The sequence below is a fragment of the Crotalus tigris genome, unplaced genomic scaffold (assembly GCF_016545835.1).
Source record: "Crotalus tigris isolate CLP2741 ecotype Arizona unplaced genomic scaffold, ASM1654583v1 scf7180000017633.3093840, whole genome shotgun sequence".
Taxonomy (NCBI): domain Eukaryota; kingdom Metazoa; phylum Chordata; class Lepidosauria; order Squamata; family Viperidae; genus Crotalus; species Crotalus tigris.
The window spans coordinates 1912796-1930441 of NW_024096527.1; the positions used below are offsets into that span (position 1 = coordinate 1912796).

Consider the following 17646-nt stretch of genomic DNA (forward strand, 5'->3'; position numbering starts at 1 on the left):
TGCACTGTAACCCACTGCACCACCATGAGAAGCTTCCATTTGTGTGCAGACACTACCTGACCGTTTAATTCTTGTGAAAGCTGAATCAGAATGAACTGGCAGGTAAGAGATACAACAAACCTGGACTCAGCAATAGAATTCATCAGCGAGCTCTAGGACAGGTAAGGCGGCATCTTTCATGTGCTTTAGACTCCCTATCCCACAGTCACTGCCTATCCTTCATTTTGGCTGGGAATAAGAGAGAAAAAGTACAAACTATTTTGAACCTTAAATCCTTTTTTCAAAGGCTACGCCTGGGATGCCAGACTTGCAGATATCCCTACCTGTTTCCTCCTAATCTTCTCAAAAAAAAAAAAAAGCTACTGCTCTAGGCAGCTGTCAATGTTCTGCAGCAATGTTTTTCAACCGTGGCAATCTTTAACCTCAACGTGGGTAGAGAATTCTGGGAGTTGAAGTCCATGCATGCTAAAGTTCCCCGTGTTGAAACACATTCTACTATGGCTTTCCCAAAGATACTGCCTTAGAGTTAGAATTAACTCTTTCGGTGATAATTACTATAGTAACTTTGAATGAATATTGTCCTAAGGAGTCTCTTAAAATGAGTAAGATTTGATGTCCTATTGCGTTTCTTCATCTGGTCTGATCTCTCTGGGAAGAGAATCCTTTGCCATCTCCTGGCTTCCCAACTAAATGTTCTTCATGTGCAAATAAGATGAAAGCTATCAGAAGGGGTTTCCCTTCCACAAATTCCTAGGTGTTAAATTTCATTTTCTCTCTTTCTTGCAGCTTTGAACGGCTGCTCCTTCATGCCCTCTGCCAGTACATGGACCTCGTCTCTGCCAGTGAGAAACTAAATTATAATATACATATGTATTTTTACATTTTTAAGCTTATTTGTTTTTGGTTTACTGCTATCTCTCCCAACCAGTAAGGGCTAGGCCACAAGGAGCTGCCTCCCAGTTTACAATCTATCCTTCCAGGCAGATGGTTAATCAGACCATTTTTGAATACCCATTTAAAGGGACAGTGCAAAAGTTTAGTGAGAAGATTCTCAAATTCTTGGTTAAAATTGTAGCAAAAACACAATAGTCCCAATATAGGTTCTAGATAGCCTGACTTAGTGTCAAACCTTATTTCCAGTACCAGAATTCTGATATATAATAATAATAAAGTGTTCACCAGGCATGTATACATTATTTCCATTTTCCCTAAATAAATACAGCTAAATATAAGGAGCAGAAATTCAAAGTCAGTAAAATAAGGCGCAACTTCATGGAAGGATTAAAGTCTAGCATCTTTCATAGATTGGAGCTACCATCGTGGAAGCAGCTTGACTTTCTTCCAAGATATTTTCTATTTGGTTGTGAAAATGTATATGTTGTTCTATTGTTTTATAATTCCTGGGACAGTTTCTGTCAAAGGAGATAAGTGTTCCCTTTTTGCAGCCACAGAAGATGTAGATATTTAATGGGGTGTGTGATCAATGGGGGATCCACTGAGGAAGGCTATAAAAAGCATACGTGTGCTTATTGCAAACGATTGTGGATGTTTTGGACCAGATCTGCCTCAACGGATGCTAGCAGAGAGTGGTAACATCCAAAAGTAGGGATCTTTCAGCAACAGGCCAGATTCAGCTTACATTTGTCTCCTTAAAGTTGTGTCCATCTTGACAAGTTTGCATGGCATGCTGGACTGCTTATTGGGTGTAGTTACCAGGCCTTGTAGAAGCTAATGCCAAAAAGAGAGGATCAGTTTTACACCCAGTTTAAAAGTTTTATGAATTTTTGCTATGTTGTCCTGCTCGACCATATAACATATCCTGCAATATTAAAAAGGGTAACATAGGGTTAACTTTTTCTGGTCACCTGCACATTTTCTGCAGGCAGAGCATATGGACTATTATGTTGCCGCCCTATGGCCAGTACACTGCAGATAATATTTTAATTTAAGTCTTCCCCCACCCTTTAGGCACTGTTAATTGGGTTTTTTTTCTTCTCCACCCCATGTATGGATGAGAAAGATAGCTTTTTCACACAACCCATCTGCAGTGGCTGACATTTCAACTGAGCCATTGTAGATTTTGTGTTTTTTTCTCCATAGTTTTTTTTTTTAAAAGAACAATTATTCAGCCTTTGGAAAGGAAGGTAGAGGTTTGCCAGAAACTGCTATTCTAATCTGGGCAAATGGTTATTGATTGTCTGCTGTGGCTTCACCAGGTAAGTAATTAGCCTGGATAGTAGCAGACTTGGTCACTTTTAGCATGCAAAGGGGCTTCTGAGAGTGGAGAAAGGACTTGGCTCTGTAAGGATCGGCATGATGTCTATGGGGGTCTCAGAATTTGCAAGATGACAGGCAAAGGAACCTGATTGAAGCCCTGTCCCTTTTGTACACACACATACAAAAGAGGTGGGGCTTGTCTTGCAGGGCCACACCCACCATCTTGCAAATTTGGATCCCTCATGTGTCTTCACCTCCCCCGTGTACCTTTATCCTTAGGAAAGGAGTTGGTTAATTCTTGTAGCATCTTCTTCCCATGGCATTTTTGCCAAACTAAACAAAGTTTATGTTGTGGAATGTAGCCTGGATTCCCAGGAAGAAGGGAATCCAGAGGAGCAAGAGGCAGTAAAGTTTAGATAGTTTGGTTGGGAGGAAGAGGCTGAAGACAGCTCCTCCCTAGAAGTTCTCAGAGTGTATCTTTATTGGTGATAGTAGTTTGCTTTAGTTTGTCAATAATTCTGTCTGTAGGTGAGGAGCAATAAAGAAACTTGCTTTGGAGTAACTTAGCGTATCTTTCTTGGTTTCTCAATCGTGGCTACATTAAGATGTGTGAATTTCAGCTCCCAGTATTCTTCAGCCAGCATCTTGGCTGGGGAATTCTGGGAGTTGAAGTCCAATATCTTAACCTGGCCAGGATCGAGAAACATTGATACAGGAATTGGACAGTGAGATATGGAGTGGGTACACTATATAATAAATAAGTACGTAATCTGTTCAGTGGGCTCTGCATTTTTTAAATTGGCACATAACTGTCTATCTAAGGGGGATCTATATATGGGGCAGTGGAGTAGTTCTGCAGCCCCCAGCTTGGTGGCATCCTTCTCTAAATGAATACATTCTTTGCCCAACTAGAAAGCAGGGATAGGGGACTCCTATAGCCATGTGATGGCTTTTAACATGTGGCTTTCTTTTGAACATCTCTGCCCTCAGGTTCAAACTACGAAGGCAAACGCCAAATGAAGGTTAGCAACAAACACACTGTCTTTTTGCCTCCTGAGCTGCTGTTGTCCACCTACCTGGAGCAAATGAGCTGATATCCAGCAGAAAATGATGTCCCTGTCTCACTCCCCGGGCCAACTTTGGAGATGTCTGCTTCCATTGCTTTGCAGTATTCAACATCAATTATGTTACATGGGGCTAGGTTCTACCACCTTCAGCTATGCCAGTCTGGCAGACTGATATCCTGTTCTGGAATTGGGACTTTGATGCCATCCACAGGTTGTGTATGGTTGCCTAGCAAGAGTCCATCTTTCCTCTTTGCTGCTTGAACACCTGGAAGGCCGCAAAGGTCCTGGATGGGAGTGGAGGCAGTTGTCTTAAACCCAGATAGGGAGACTAATGTCAGGCTTGTGGGATCTGTGACCTCCAGACATTATAAAACTACAAACCATGGTTTTGTCATCCAGGTTGGGCCTTCTGATTGAGTAACTGAGGGAGGCCAAAGGAGGGAAGAGCCCCTACCCCATAACAAATCATAGTTCAAATATTTTGCTTTGCTTAGGTTAAACTTTTCTACCCAGGTACTATCCAAATATGCTGCAGTCCAGTTCCATTATCCCCAATCATCACCAGCAATTATCTTGTTGGTTGGGGTGATGGAGGCTAGAGTCCACCATGAGCGTTTTGTGAATAGAGAACCAGTGTATAAATTGAAATAATTTTAACAGCACCATAACAGGGGTGGGTGGGTTATTATAATCAATTTCTCATGTAGTCCAAAAATTGCTTAGAAGCATTCAGTTTTTCCATGGGAGATTAATATAAATTCAAAAGTTTGGACCTCAGTTCTAATTCCTTTTTCATTTTCACCTTTGAAAACTCCACAAAAGTGTTAGGTCTTCATTCTAAAAGATTCAGCAGCCTGCAACTTTAATGAATGAATAAATGACATTTCTCTGTGACAAGTTTAAAACTTCTCAGCATCTGAGACTGATGAAGGAGATAGGTAAAGTTTTCTGTCTCTGCAAGGTTAAAACCTGGTTTCCCAGCTCAGACTGGAAACAAGGAAATAGTCCCGTTGACCAACCTTCTTCAACTTGGTGCCGTTGTTACGGTATGTTGGGACTGCAGCTTGCCAGATTTTTCAGAGAACTGAGGAGAATGTTAACTTCATTGCATTTGGAAGAAATACCCTGTTAGGAAGGCCTCTCTAAGTCTTTGACTTTTCTAGGCCTATTGAATTGTTCCTTAGAGGGTGTCCTGATTTAGGCATGAAGGAATTATAAAGAATGAACAGTTTTTAATGAGGCTGCCTTTAACATAGATTTGGATGACAGTGGTCATCTAAGCAGCTTTCCTTTGCACTAATGGGGATAGTTTATGTAAAACTGAACTACCTGAGGTTGGGACCTTTATTTCCCTTTGCATTTTTAAAAAGGTCTTACTTGAATCATTGGATATTTTTAAACAGCTAATTAGCACTATAAAATGCCAGGCTGATTTTTTCTAAAAAAATAAAAATAATTTGTGGGTTTACAAACTCTCTGGATCAGTTGAGCATCTTGTTTGTGATATTTTATCTTTCCACCTCATAATGCAGATGGCTCAAATTACAGTAGGTTTATACTAGCCATGTTCTCTTGGATTTATGAAGCAGGTGACACTCCCTTCACCCAGCTGAGCACCATAATTGCCTCTGCAAGATCAGAGGCTTTCATCAAATTGGCAAAATGGGCATTGCAGTACAGGTAGTCCCCGAGTTACAGCCATAACGGAGCCTACCCATTACAGGTAATCCTTGACTTACAACCATTCATTGCGTGACCCTTCCACATTACAACAGCCCTGAAAAAAGTAAGTTTTTTATCAACGTTTTTCACAGGACCATTGCAGCAGCATCCTGGTCAGGTAACTTGGTAGCGGGCACGTATTTATGACAGTTGCAGTGTCCCCTGAGAAAATTGCTTCTGACAGGCAAAGTCAATTTATTTAACAACCGTTAACAGGTGCAGGGACTGGCTTAACTGGCAAGAAAGGCTGGAAAATGGGGCCAAACTCACTTAACAACTTGCTCTGTTTAGCAACGGAAATTTTAGTCATAAGTCGAGGACTACTGATATAGTCATAATTTTATATTTTTTGCCGTGGTCGTTCAATGAACATGGGGTTGTAAAACCAATGCCGTGTCATTAAGCGAACGTCACAGCAGTGAAGCGAACCAATGGCTTGTTATGGGCCTGTTTGGCTGAAACAAGAAGTATCTGTTGGTTTTAAGCCAAACCATTGTAAAGGTCATGTGACTGCAGAACAATACAAATGGCCATTAATGTAGCCATGTTGCTGAGTGCTGAAGGTGTGGTCACATCATTATGTGGGGGGGGGGCTGCCATAGGAACTTTGCACCTGTGTTGTAAGTTCCCTTTTCTTCAGGTAGATGGTAACTTCAAACGGTCACTAAACAACCGATCATAAGTCGAGGACTATCTGTATTGCAAGGCAAGCTCCACCCTTTCTGTGTGTTTGCATACAATGTCACAATGCCTATGTAAAAGGGGTGGGGCTTGCATTGTGACAGTGCAATGCTTCTCTTGTCATTTGGTCCTTTATCGCTCAGCCACTTCCCACAGATCCTTCTGGTAATTGATAGCCTTTTTGTTTTACTTGCAAAATACCCTGAGAATGTTGATTTTGAAAAAAAGAAGACACGGAGGCTGCAAAAAGGGAGTGCAACTGTGTGTTAAGAAAATGCAGAGTTCCTCTCCTGTTACTGTTTTCTGAGGAACTCTGCGCCGTTTGCCCTTTGCAGCTATTGCCAACCTCTTAATATTATGTATGCTATAGATAGATGGTGGGCTTTAAAAATAAGCACAGTGTGCTGTTGATGTTACTTAGCTCCATCGAGGAGGGGCAGGAGAGCAGCTTTGATCTGGCTTAATTAAGACTGGCTCCATTATGTGTGGCTCCATTAAGCAGCACTTCCACACAGATGTTAAGTCATGTGTTTTCAGAATAGCAGCCCATTTCCACTGTCACAGGCCTCCAATTTTTGGAGCAAGCTGCAGCTAATAGGAGAGGGTTATTTTATTTCTACAGCTATGGAAACTCAAACTCATTTTTGAGAATGGTCTCTGAATTCTTACATCATGCTAAATTATAACTAAGAGAACAAAACAACTGCTGGATTTACCCATAACAACACACTGTCAGCCGTGGTTCAAAAAACCCAGTGGCTGAGTTCATACAGTCTACTAAACCTTAACCCAGGGGTGTCAAACTTTCAAGTCACGTGACATGTTGTGATTTTTTTGCCATTGCTGGCAGTGGGGTGGGCACGGTTTCGCTATGATGCATCTGGCCCGCGGGCCGGCAGTTTGACTCATGAATATGATTTAGTGTGATGTGTGAATCCTGTTGTTGTAGTACTGTGATTGGATGCTGCTTTTGGTCATTCTGGGCAAAAAAAGTGGTGCACATTGTGTGTGTATACTTGAATGCTTGCTTTGATTGCTCCAGGCATTCAGTTTTTGGAATTACATCTCTTCCAGCTGTAATAAAAGCACCCCTGGCAAATCTTTTTAATGTTGGCAGAACCCAGACTACATGAGGTTATTTTCTAAAAGTCCGTTTCAAAATCCTGCTTCAAACCACCATCCCTAGTCTGGCCACTCTATTGTGCAAAATGTAACAGTGTATTTTTTATATATATACATATCTATGTATATTAATGTGTATATATTTATTTCAGTTCTTCAGATGGCTGGGAATTAAGTAACAGATGGAAATCAGTCTTATTGATATAAAGCAGTGATTCTCAACCTGTGGGCCAGGACCCCATTTGGGGTCGAACGACCATTTCACGGGGGTTGCCAAACAATGCAGTGCGCCATTTTTTCCCCCTTTTCCTTAGCTGTGCTACTCCCTTTTATTCTATTGGCTTTTGAAAGCCAATAGAATAGACTCTCTTGAATAGAGTCTAATTCTATTGGCTTTCAAAAGCCAATAGGAATTGTCCAGGCTGTCTCTGCCCTGCTGAGCCCGCCAAAAGTCCCATTCTGCAAACGGTGCTGCACCAGTTGAGTAGTCCTCGACTTATGACCGGTTGAGTAGTCCTCAACTTACGACCAGTTGGTCACGGCATTAAAAAGGTTGAGAACCACTGATATAAAGGATCTGAAACTGCTCATACAAGGTTACTGGTGTTTTTATCATGATTATAATTTAGGTTTGAAATTAATAATCTGATGCCATAAAATGTGCCTCAGGATGACTGGTTGTTTAATATCCTTTAGTTTTGCAAACCATGTGCAAGCTACCAGGCTACAGAAAAACAAGAAAATCCTGGTAACCATCAGTTGGTCAAGTGAGGCCTGGAAAGAAGGCGATTTTTTGTAGCTCAGGGTTGAAATGAGAGGTCCTTGGTGCTCTCTGTAAGGAAGCAAGTATTTAAAGAAAAAGAAAACATTCTTCTAAATAACATTTGGTAGGTTTTCTGCTTACCTCTGAGCATCCTATTTTCTAATTTCACCAAGTTCATCCCCCAAATGTTCAATCTGAAGACTTCTGAAGCTGATTCTTCCATAATCTAGCTCAGGGGTCTTCAAACTTGGCCCTTTTATGACTTGTGGACTTCAACTCCCAGAATTCCTCAGCCAGGCATGCCTGGCTGAGGAATTCTGGGAGTTGAAGTCCACAAGTCATAAAAGGGCCAAGTTTGAAGACCCCTGGTCTACTCTGACATGGGAAAAACCCTATTTCATTCTCAGTATTCTGATAATTGATAGTTTTCCCTTTGGAGTGAAGGATTTTTGCCCCCTCCATGTTCCATTTAATGCCACTTGGAGTCCCCTCACATAAAGGAAAATCACCCATACAGTAATTTTTTGCCATGTTGTTGGTCTCTTGCCTTGGCAGCAACTAATACAAGGGTTCAACAGGGCAGGGATTCAGTGATACAGGTAGTCCTTGACTTGCGACTTTCATTAAATGAATGTTCAGTGTTACGAAGGTGCTGAAAAAAAGTAACAAAAAAGTTCCTTACGCTTACAAGTCCCCACGGTCATGTGATCATGATTTGGGCATTTGACAACCAGCATGTATTTACAACAGTTGGCAGCATCTCAGGGTCATGTGATGGCCATTTGCAACCTTCCCAGCCAACTTTGAACAAACAAAGCTAGTGGGGTAAGCCAGTTTTACTTAACAATCACATGATTTGCTTAACAACCATGGTAAAATTGATCACGGCTTTCTTAATGACCTCATCACTTAATAACAGAACATCTGTCCTAAATAGGGAGGTCATAAGTCAAGGACCATTGCATCCATTCTAAATTGGAGAATTCCCAAAAGCCCTGCAGAACTGCTTGCTACTTAAAAAAATAAGACTGCCTTTTAAACCTCTAGTGAATGATTTAACTAGTGAATCTCCTGTCAATCAAAGATAAATCAGAATACTTTTCTTTTGAGGAAGACTTCCGTCCTAGTTCTGGGGTATAAGTCTAGTTCTTATTCTGGTTTGTGAATTTTTTTACACTCTCAGAAATGTAAAAACCAAAGTGTTGTGTTATTATTTTATTTTAATCATTGTCAAGCCATAAGAGTTGTGAATATTCTGCTTCTTAAGAAATGTGTGTTTATTGATGATTTGCAATGTGAGGGTTCATTTTGAAGTGATGTCTTTGTTTTTCTTTTTGTTTAAAAAAAATTATCTTGGTTTTTACCATAGGGTGAAAAAAATGCTTGCCTGAGGAAGGATGAGAGCAGTCCACTGCTTTGTGAAAATTGTCTGTAATTTTTAGCAAGCGGTAAAACTTTGCTCACTGGAAGTTACCACTTGTTTGCATGTGTAAAAGTCCCTGTGTGAGAAATGAGGTGTGCTCCATGTGGAAATTGACTCTTGTAAATACTTGACTAGAAACTATTAGCTTATTGTGTGGAATACTAGTTTTCTTAGGCTACGATGATTTAGGCAAGGGACCTCAAACATGCTCCTTCTGTGGTACAGTCTAGGCTAGGGATGAGCAACTATGGCAACTTTATTACCTGTAGACTTCAACTCTCAGAATTCCTGAGCCAACCAAGCTGGCTCAGGAATTCTGGAAGTTAAAGTTGACAGTGTCAACATCCAGCTCGAGAATCCAAATAAAACTCCAGGTTCGTTCTGTTTGCGAAAATCTTACTGTTTTTTGAACACACTATGTGGTAACATTGAAGCAAAACTAACTCTGAGGTTCCGACACCAAATCATAGACTTATACAATAATTTTCCTAGCCAAACCCCCAACGTCTTATGTAGTTCATATACACAAATTCACTGTGTTATGGGAACCATCTGCTTCAAATCCACACCTGTTACAATGTCCTTGAAAAGGTTTCCGGCTCTCACAGTCTTCAATGGAATTGTAAAAGTTTCGTTTCTCTATCTAACCCACTCAAAAGTAACACCTCCCCACTCCCTTACTCTAAAGGCAAGTTGAAACACAAAGGCACGTAGCTGCCAACGTTGCATTCTTGACAGACAGGTCATAAAGTTGACATAGTTGTCCACCCCTGATTTAGGCAGAGCTTTACTACATGCTTCCAAAGAAATGTTGAAACTGCACCCAAAGTTTGGTTTTTGTGACGAGTGTACCACAATCACTGTCCAGAGTGTTTCTGTGTAAATAAATATTGTTACTTTAAGGCAATGTGTTTCATGCTTGATTTCTAAAGCCCTTTGCAAATTTTGCCTCTTGAAATTCAATGGATTGGCAGGGGAAAGTATTTCCCAACAAAGATATGAACTACACAGCAGCCAGAGATCCAACAGGGTTAAGCAGTCTTTGATATACAGTGGATATAAAAAGTCTACACACCCCTTAAAATGCCAGGTTTTTGAGATGTAAAAATATCAGACCAGGATAAGTCCCTTCAGATTTTTCCCCCCACCTTTAATGTAACATATAAGCTGTACAATTCAGCTGAAAAACAAATTGAAATCTTTTAGGGGGGGGGGAAATAATTTTTAAAAATGTGCAATAACCTGGTAAGCTATGACATTAATCTGGATTTAAGCGATGGTTCAAAATGGCATTTGGTAAAACAGAAACAATAGAGTGAAAAACTGCAAGAAAGAACCACACTAGATCAGATGAAAAGCATGGCCAGAGTATAGCAGCAACAATAAATCAGGGAGAAAAAACCCATAACATTAAAACATGCACCATATATAAGTATAAAGTAGAGAATATAAAATGCTGAAGAAGTGAGCAATTGTACAGAAAATTAACTAATACAAGTAGTCCTTGACTTACAATCATTCGTTTAACGATCATTTGAAGTTACAATGGCACTGAAAAAAGTAACTTATGACCATTTTTCACACAACAATGGCAGCATCCCCAAGGTCACGTAATCAAAATTCAGATGCTTGGCAAATGATTCATGTTATGATGGTTGCAGTATCCCAGGGTCATGTGGTCAACTTTTGCAACCTGACAAAATCAATGGGGAAGCCAGATTCATGTAACAACCTTGTTACTAACTTAACAACTGCAATGATTCACTTAACTATTGCAAGAAAAGTCATAAAATGGTGCAAAACTCAACAGGTGTCTTGCTTAGCAACAGAAATGAGCTCAATTGTGGTTGTAAGTCAAGGACTACCTATATTTAACCGAGCATTCTATAGCCATTTATTATTGTCAGTAATAAAATGCATTAAAATGGCATGAATCAAAACTTATATTTGTGTGCAGGTAATTCTCAATTTGAAACCATTCGTTAGCCATCAAAGTTTCAATGGCACTGAAGAAAAGTTCCTCACATTTAACAACCATCTCTGCCTCCCCATAGTTACATGATCAAACTCGGGCACTTGGTAACTAACATGTTTTTTTACAACAGTTACAACAGCAGCAAGGTAAGCGTGGCTGGAAGAAAGTGACTGGCCCAGAGTCACTTAAGGAGCTTCTGTAGTTGAGGGGGAACTAGAATCTGGGTCTCCCTGCTCCCAGTCCAGCATTTTCCCTACTACTAGCTCTTGGACTGAGAGGAAGGGGCTGGCTTAAATTCGGCCAATGAACTTCCATGGCTGATGAGTCCAGAACCTAGAAATTTTGTGATTCCTAGTTTAGCACCTTCACTGCTGCTCCATTCTGGCCTGCACCAGTGGGAGGAGCTGGCCCAAAGTCAGCCAATGAGCTGCTGTGGTTGAAAAAGAGGTAGAATCCTGATCTCCCTACTAGTCCAGGACCTTCCCACTACTACTAATTGGCTCTTGGGTTGAGAGAGAGGGACTGACTCCAAATCAGTCAATAAGCTTCTGTGGTTGAAGAAAAAATAGAAAAAAGCTCTCCCCCCCCCCTCCTACTTCAGGACCTTCCCCACCACTCTTGATTGATTCTTGGGCTGAGAGGGAGGGACTAGCCCAAAGTGAACCAATGGGCTTCTGTGGTTGAAAAAGGAGTAGAACCTAGATCTCCTCATACCTAGTTCAGGACCTTCTCCATTGGACCACACTAAGAATTGTTAATACACTTTAATTCATCCAAAGGTTTTTAAAATAATGTGAAATTTGCTCCTCTCAAGATTGCACTGAGGCTTGCATCAGCTAGTACAAAATTATCATGTAATGGGGTGAATGGCAAAGTCAGACACAGGACTTACAACCAACAACTAATTTAGCATTCTCTTTCCACAATTGTAATCCAGATGCTCCAGAGAAGCCTGTAGGCTAAAAAAAACAACAGTGCAACAAATCATTTAGATTCTGTTCCCCAGTGATGAAAGTTAGCCCAGAGAAGAAATATTAAAAAGGGCAGAAAAATATATTTTTCCTCAAAGGGACTTTTTAAAACCAAACCTGGCCCCAAATCTATCTCTCTGCCCCAAGCAAGAGCTAGGCCCATACAAATGCAAATGTAAAACCATCAGAAAGTTGGAGCCAGAGCAATCAAGAAGACAAAAGAGAAGATCTGCATACCCCATCCAAACTCTAGGAGTCAGCCCCATCACCTGGGAAGCAGGATATGATAATAGAATTAAACCACAGATATCAAGGTCTAGACAAACACTCAGAAACAGCCTCAAGGTTCATGCCACAGGAACAGGAAACTTCCAAACAAAAGGCTAGGGGGGCGGGGTATAAAACCTACTGCCCATGTGCTCAATCTCTCTCCTGCTCTCTCCTTCTCTCTCCTCTGTACTTTCCTGAAGACCATCTTTCTGCAATAAACTGTAACCTTCTTCCCAAAGCAGTCGCCATGTTTGCTTATTTATTCCCGGCTTGGATGAACCAGGATGAAGACTTTACTTCTAACACCAGAGACTGGCATTTAGACAATGCTGGGGTAGCATACGGCAATCATTGCTAATAGCTATTAATAGTCCTAATTTCTTGGCTAGGGAGAGTAACTATGAACTTGTGCACAATGAGATTAATTTCCACTGGGTCTTTAAAGCACCTGTTGAATTGCCTTACAGCAGGAAAAGGATGGTGAGATCCTTGTCAGGATTTTAAGTTTAGATGGGGAAAAGAGAGTACAGTATATCAGTCACACAGTCTTTTATAGGGGCTAAGATAATACAGAGTCAGTTTGGTGTAGTGATTAAGCATCATGCTGGCCAGATTCACTTAACAAACCATGTTACTAACTTACCAACTGCAGTGATTCACCTAACAACTGTGGCAAGAAAAGTCATAAAACGGGGCAAAACTCACTTAACAAATGTTCCACATAGCAACAGAAATGTTGGGCTCAACTGTGGTCAAGGACTACGTGAATTGAGGAAAGCTAGACTGAAAATAGATGATCATTATTCTAAACTTGGTGAAGAAATATTAATCATCTGCACTTTGCTGAATGACCTCACTCTGAAAAAGCAAATAGTCTGGAACATCTAGCAATGAAAGTCAAATTACTAGTGGAAAAAAAATGGGACAAAAATTAAATTTAAAGAAGACAAAACTAGCGACCACAGGCACTGTGCAGCAATCAGCCTCAGAACTGACAAGAGAGAGATGAAAGTGGGTAGCTTCTACCTTTCAAGATTTCAACAGTAGAAGAGCCACCGTCCAGAAATACCCTGCAGATGGGCACTTAGAGTAGCAATGAAGACCTTGGAAAAGATGTTGAAATGTTCAGGTGTTCCAAATGTTCAGATGTTCAAAATGTCGGATTAGGACCTCTGACACTTTATAGAAGTGAAAGTGGAACCCTGAACAAACAAGTTAGAAAATGTCTTTACGCATTTGAAACTCTTGACAATACCAAGAAAATAATCATTGAACAAACCACTCAAGGCACAAAGCCGAAGGTCCATGATTTGTTCAATGATGTGTTTTCTTGGCTATCCAAGAGTCTTCTCCAAACCAGGTCTTTTGAAATGTCCATAGCGCTAGAGAAAGGGTGAGGAACAAAGGATGATCTCAAGGCAGATGGGCTTGATTATAGCAGCAGTAAATGGGAAGAGATCGGGGACAGATTGGTTGCTAAGAATTCACACTGATTTGACGGCACAGACTCTTCGTCAGTCCTCATCAAGACAATACAGCATCTGACATGTATTCAGATGCTTCTGTACAGTGGTGCCAGAATTGAATCTTTTTTGCAAACCAGCTCAAATTAAGCCCTGGCACTGGTTAAATTTAAAGGGAAAACAATATATGTATATAGAAATAACATAATGCACACTGTGTAGAAGAGCTACAATTACTCACTGCTTTAGCCTTTCCTGTCTTTTCCTTTTTTTCCCCTTTTTTTATTATTATTTTAGACCAACAAAACACAACAAACATTACACACATACAAACGTAATATATCCTTTTTTGTTAACAGCAGTTTGTAACAGTACTCTTCTATTCTTTACATTTCCCCCCTCTTTCTTCTTTGAAATATTTGTCCTTATTGCCCCATTGTTTCTTATTTATATTTTCCTTCTTTCATATTCTACTACTTACTAGGAATCCAACATTATTCATTGTAGTAACACTCATATTTTTATAAGCCTGTCTTTTCCTATTGTTAATGTCTCATAGAGCCATTGTAGTATGTGTTTTTGTTATTTTTTCTGTTGAAGAGCTCTTTGTCATATTCTTTTTCATGCTACCCATCACCCTCTCAAGCTTCTCAGGACAGGTTGCCACTGCCTTCTCAGTATTGTTTTTTCCCCACTCGAAAGCCAATATTAAAAGTAACAGAATAAGAGAGTAACAGAATTGGAAGGTACCTTGGAGGTAATAATAATAGTAATAAAGTTGGAACAGACCTTGGAGGTCATCAAATCCAACCTCCTGCTCAGGCAGGAAACCCTATACCATTTCGGACAAATGGCTGTCCAGTCTCTTCTTTAAAATTTCCAGTGTTGGAGCATTCACCGCTTCTGGAGGCAGGTTGTTCCACTGGTTAATTGTTCTGTCAGGAAGTTTCTCCTTAGTTCTAAGTTGCTTCTCTCCTTGATTAGTTTCCATCGTTGCTTCTTGTCCTGCCTTCAGGCTCTTTGGAGAATAGCTTTACTCCCTCTTCTTTGTGGCAGCCCCTGAGATATTGGAACACTGCTATCATGTCCCCCTTCGTCTTTCTCTTCATTAAACTAGACATACCCAATTCCAGCAACCGTTCCTTATATGTTTTAGCCTCCAGTTGCCTAATCATCTTTGTTGCTCTTCTCTGTACTCTTTCTAGAATCTCAACATCTTTTTTATATTGTGGTGACCAACTGGATGCAGTATTCCAAGTGTGGCCTTACCAAGGCATTGTAAAGTGATATTAATGCTTCACGTGATCTTGATTCTATCCCTCTGTTAATGCAGCCCAGCACTGTGTTAGCTTTTTGGGCAGCTGCAGCACACTGCTGGCTCATATTTAAGTGATTGTCCACTAGGACTTTGAGATCCCTCTCATAGTTACTACTATTGAGCAAGGTACCCCCTATACTATACCTGTGCATTTGGTTTTTCTTGCCTAAATGTAGAACCTTACTTTTTTCACCATTGAATTTCATTTTGTTAGATAGTGCCCAGTGTTCAAGTCTGCACAACCCCCTGCACAAGCAGGAGACCCTATACTATTCCAGACAAGTGGCTGTCCTCAAAAGCCTCCAGTGATGGAACACCTACAACTTCTGAAGGCAAGAAAAGGTTTGAGGCTGGCACGTTAAGTTGTAACATACTAGATCTCTGCATATTGTTTTTCCAGCAAACTGGGGGGGGGAAGCATGAAATCTGATGGTGTCAAGAGAGGAACAAGGGGCTTCATGTCGGACAGCCAGCTGCTAATACAGACGAAACAAGCCACATCAAGACTTAGCACGTGAGGAGAACCTAGAACAGGGGTCCTCAACTCCTGGTCCGTGGACCAGTACTGGGCTGCAGCATGCCAGCAACCGGTCCGCACAGACAAGCAAAGCCTCATCTGTGGGATGCAGGCATTATACAAAACCACGCACCCTTCGGTCCGCGGAAAAACTTCTTTCCACAGAACCGGTCCCTGGTGCCCAAAAGGTTGGGGACCTCTGACCAAGAGGAATGGCAAACTTATGACACCCATGCCATTAACATTTGGGGACACTTGGCAGCGTCCACCAACACCTGACAGTGACTATTTTTGAAAGCACACCCCATTCTCATATGATTTTCAGAGGCTTCGGAAGCCACGTTAATGGGGTGTGATCGTCAGTCCCTCTGAAAATCATGCAAGAACAGGGTATGCTTTTGTGTGATTCTGGGAGGCTGAATGAAAATGGGGTGTGCTCTTGCATAGCCTCTGCAACCTCAGGAAGTCATGCCAGAAGGCCAATGCCTCTGAAAATGTGACCCTGCTTTTGTTGCAGTTTTTGGAGGCTGCAGAGGCCGTGAAAGAATAGCCGTTGAAGGCGCTTCAAGAACTAAGTTTTCAGGTCAGCAACTTCTGGTAGGCCGCAGATGCCTGTCAAGAGAAAAACAACTGAAGATAAGTGGCATGTGGCAGGTCCTGGAGATTGCACGTAAGACTGGACTGTGTTTTTTTAAAATAAATGTTTATGAAAATGTTTCTCTTTGTTCAGGGGGAGGAGTGACACACCAGCTGAGATAAGTTAGGTCAGGGATAGGCAACCTTGGCTCTTTTATGACTCGTGGACTTCAATTCCCAGAATTCCTGATCTGACTCAGGAATTCTGGGAGTTGAAGTCCACGAGTCATAAAAGAGCCAAGTTTGCCTACCCCAATTAGGCATTTTCTGAATTTCTGATGAGTTGAGCTCAAAAGGCTCACCACTGACGGCTAAAACTGTCTCTACTTCCTGCCTCGGTTTATCTTCAATAAGCAACTGAGTCAGAAGATCATTTAAAAGCAATTTATTGGAATACTCTGATAAAGTGGGGTCCCCCTATGAAAAGGCGAACCTGGAAACATGACTTACAGTTACTTTTATAGTTAGTACAACAAAGAACTTCAAACCAAATTTGATTGGTTTAGAAATAGTCATCTGTCCAGTTACATCACAAGAATTAAAGCATCCAATACTATTTGGCCATCAGCATCCTAGGCTCTGACAGAATAGATGATTGCTCAAGAGATTTTAACAATGTGCTTGCAGGTAAAGAAGCAAAAGAGCTGAAAGTTACACCTAACTGAGCTAAGTACTGACCTTTACCTGAGACAAATGAGAAATTCAAATGAGAATCCCAGAGAAATGTATTGTGGTTCTGTCTTCCTTTGGAAAAAAAAAAAAGCTGAATTCTGATCATCTCATTTTTGAGGAGGCCACAACCCTCCAAGGCTGCATTGACTAACAGAAAATGGCTGAAAAATTGCACAGCTATCTCCTGTTTAGTATACATTTACCTTGGTATAAAACAAAATAAAGTTACTGATATAACTCTCACGATGAGGAGTCAAGCTAAAAGCTGCTGAGTGGAAATTTCTGAAAATGATTCTCTTTCAAGGCTTTAGTCTTCATCCCTCCTAATGCTGGGAAGACCAGATTTTTAATTAAATAACCTTTTGGAAAGATTAGTGTCATCTTAAGAAGTGTTATTTTCATCTGTCAGTGGGAGTAGATAAGAGCCTCTCCAAAATGATTACTGTTGAAATCCATCAAAGAGCCTACTTTGACTCCACTTTGCTTTTGCAATGAGATATTTAATTTTTTCCCCCTGAAATTATTCCATGTTCTTTTTTTAATAAAAATCTGGTACACTAATAAAATTCGATGTAATTTATATTTCAAAAACAAATAATAGAATGACCTTTAATCAAAGGACATTTCTTATCACATGGTCTTGCTTGCTTTCTACTTTCCTAACTTCATATTGTCATTAAGCAACCTGTACTTCTTTCATATAGGTAACTCCCTTTTGTCTTCAATCTACATTTATTTAATTTCATTTATTTATTAATCAGATTTTATCCTGTTCATCTCACCTGCATGACTCCTTTCTTTGGCACTCTTTTATTCCTACTCTTTTTTA

At 40.6% G+C, this 17646-nt stretch overlaps 1 protein-coding gene and 1 long non-coding RNA gene across 3 annotated transcripts in view; one reads left to right on the forward strand and one right to left on the reverse strand.

The window, feature by feature from the left end:
• The window catches only part of R3HDM4 (R3H domain containing 4), a 29708-nt gene extending 19806 nt beyond the window's left edge, over positions 1-9902 (forward strand). The window contains exons 7-9 of one of the 2 annotated variants that reach the window (XM_039334734.1): positions 787-842; positions 3208-3239; positions 8942-9902. In XM_039334734.1, coding sequence (XP_039190668.1) covers positions 787-842; positions 3208-3239; positions 8942-9007 — 154 coding nt within the window. In that variant the 3' untranslated portion in view covers positions 9008-9902. Of the gene's footprint in view, positions 1-786; positions 843-3207; positions 4757-8941 lie in introns of those variants that run through there. The other variant, XM_039334733.1, reaches the window with a different exon arrangement.
• The window catches only part of LOC120304321, a 75696-nt gene that overhangs the window by 17900 nt on the left and 40150 nt on the right, over positions 1-17646 (reverse strand). The window lies entirely within an intron of this gene.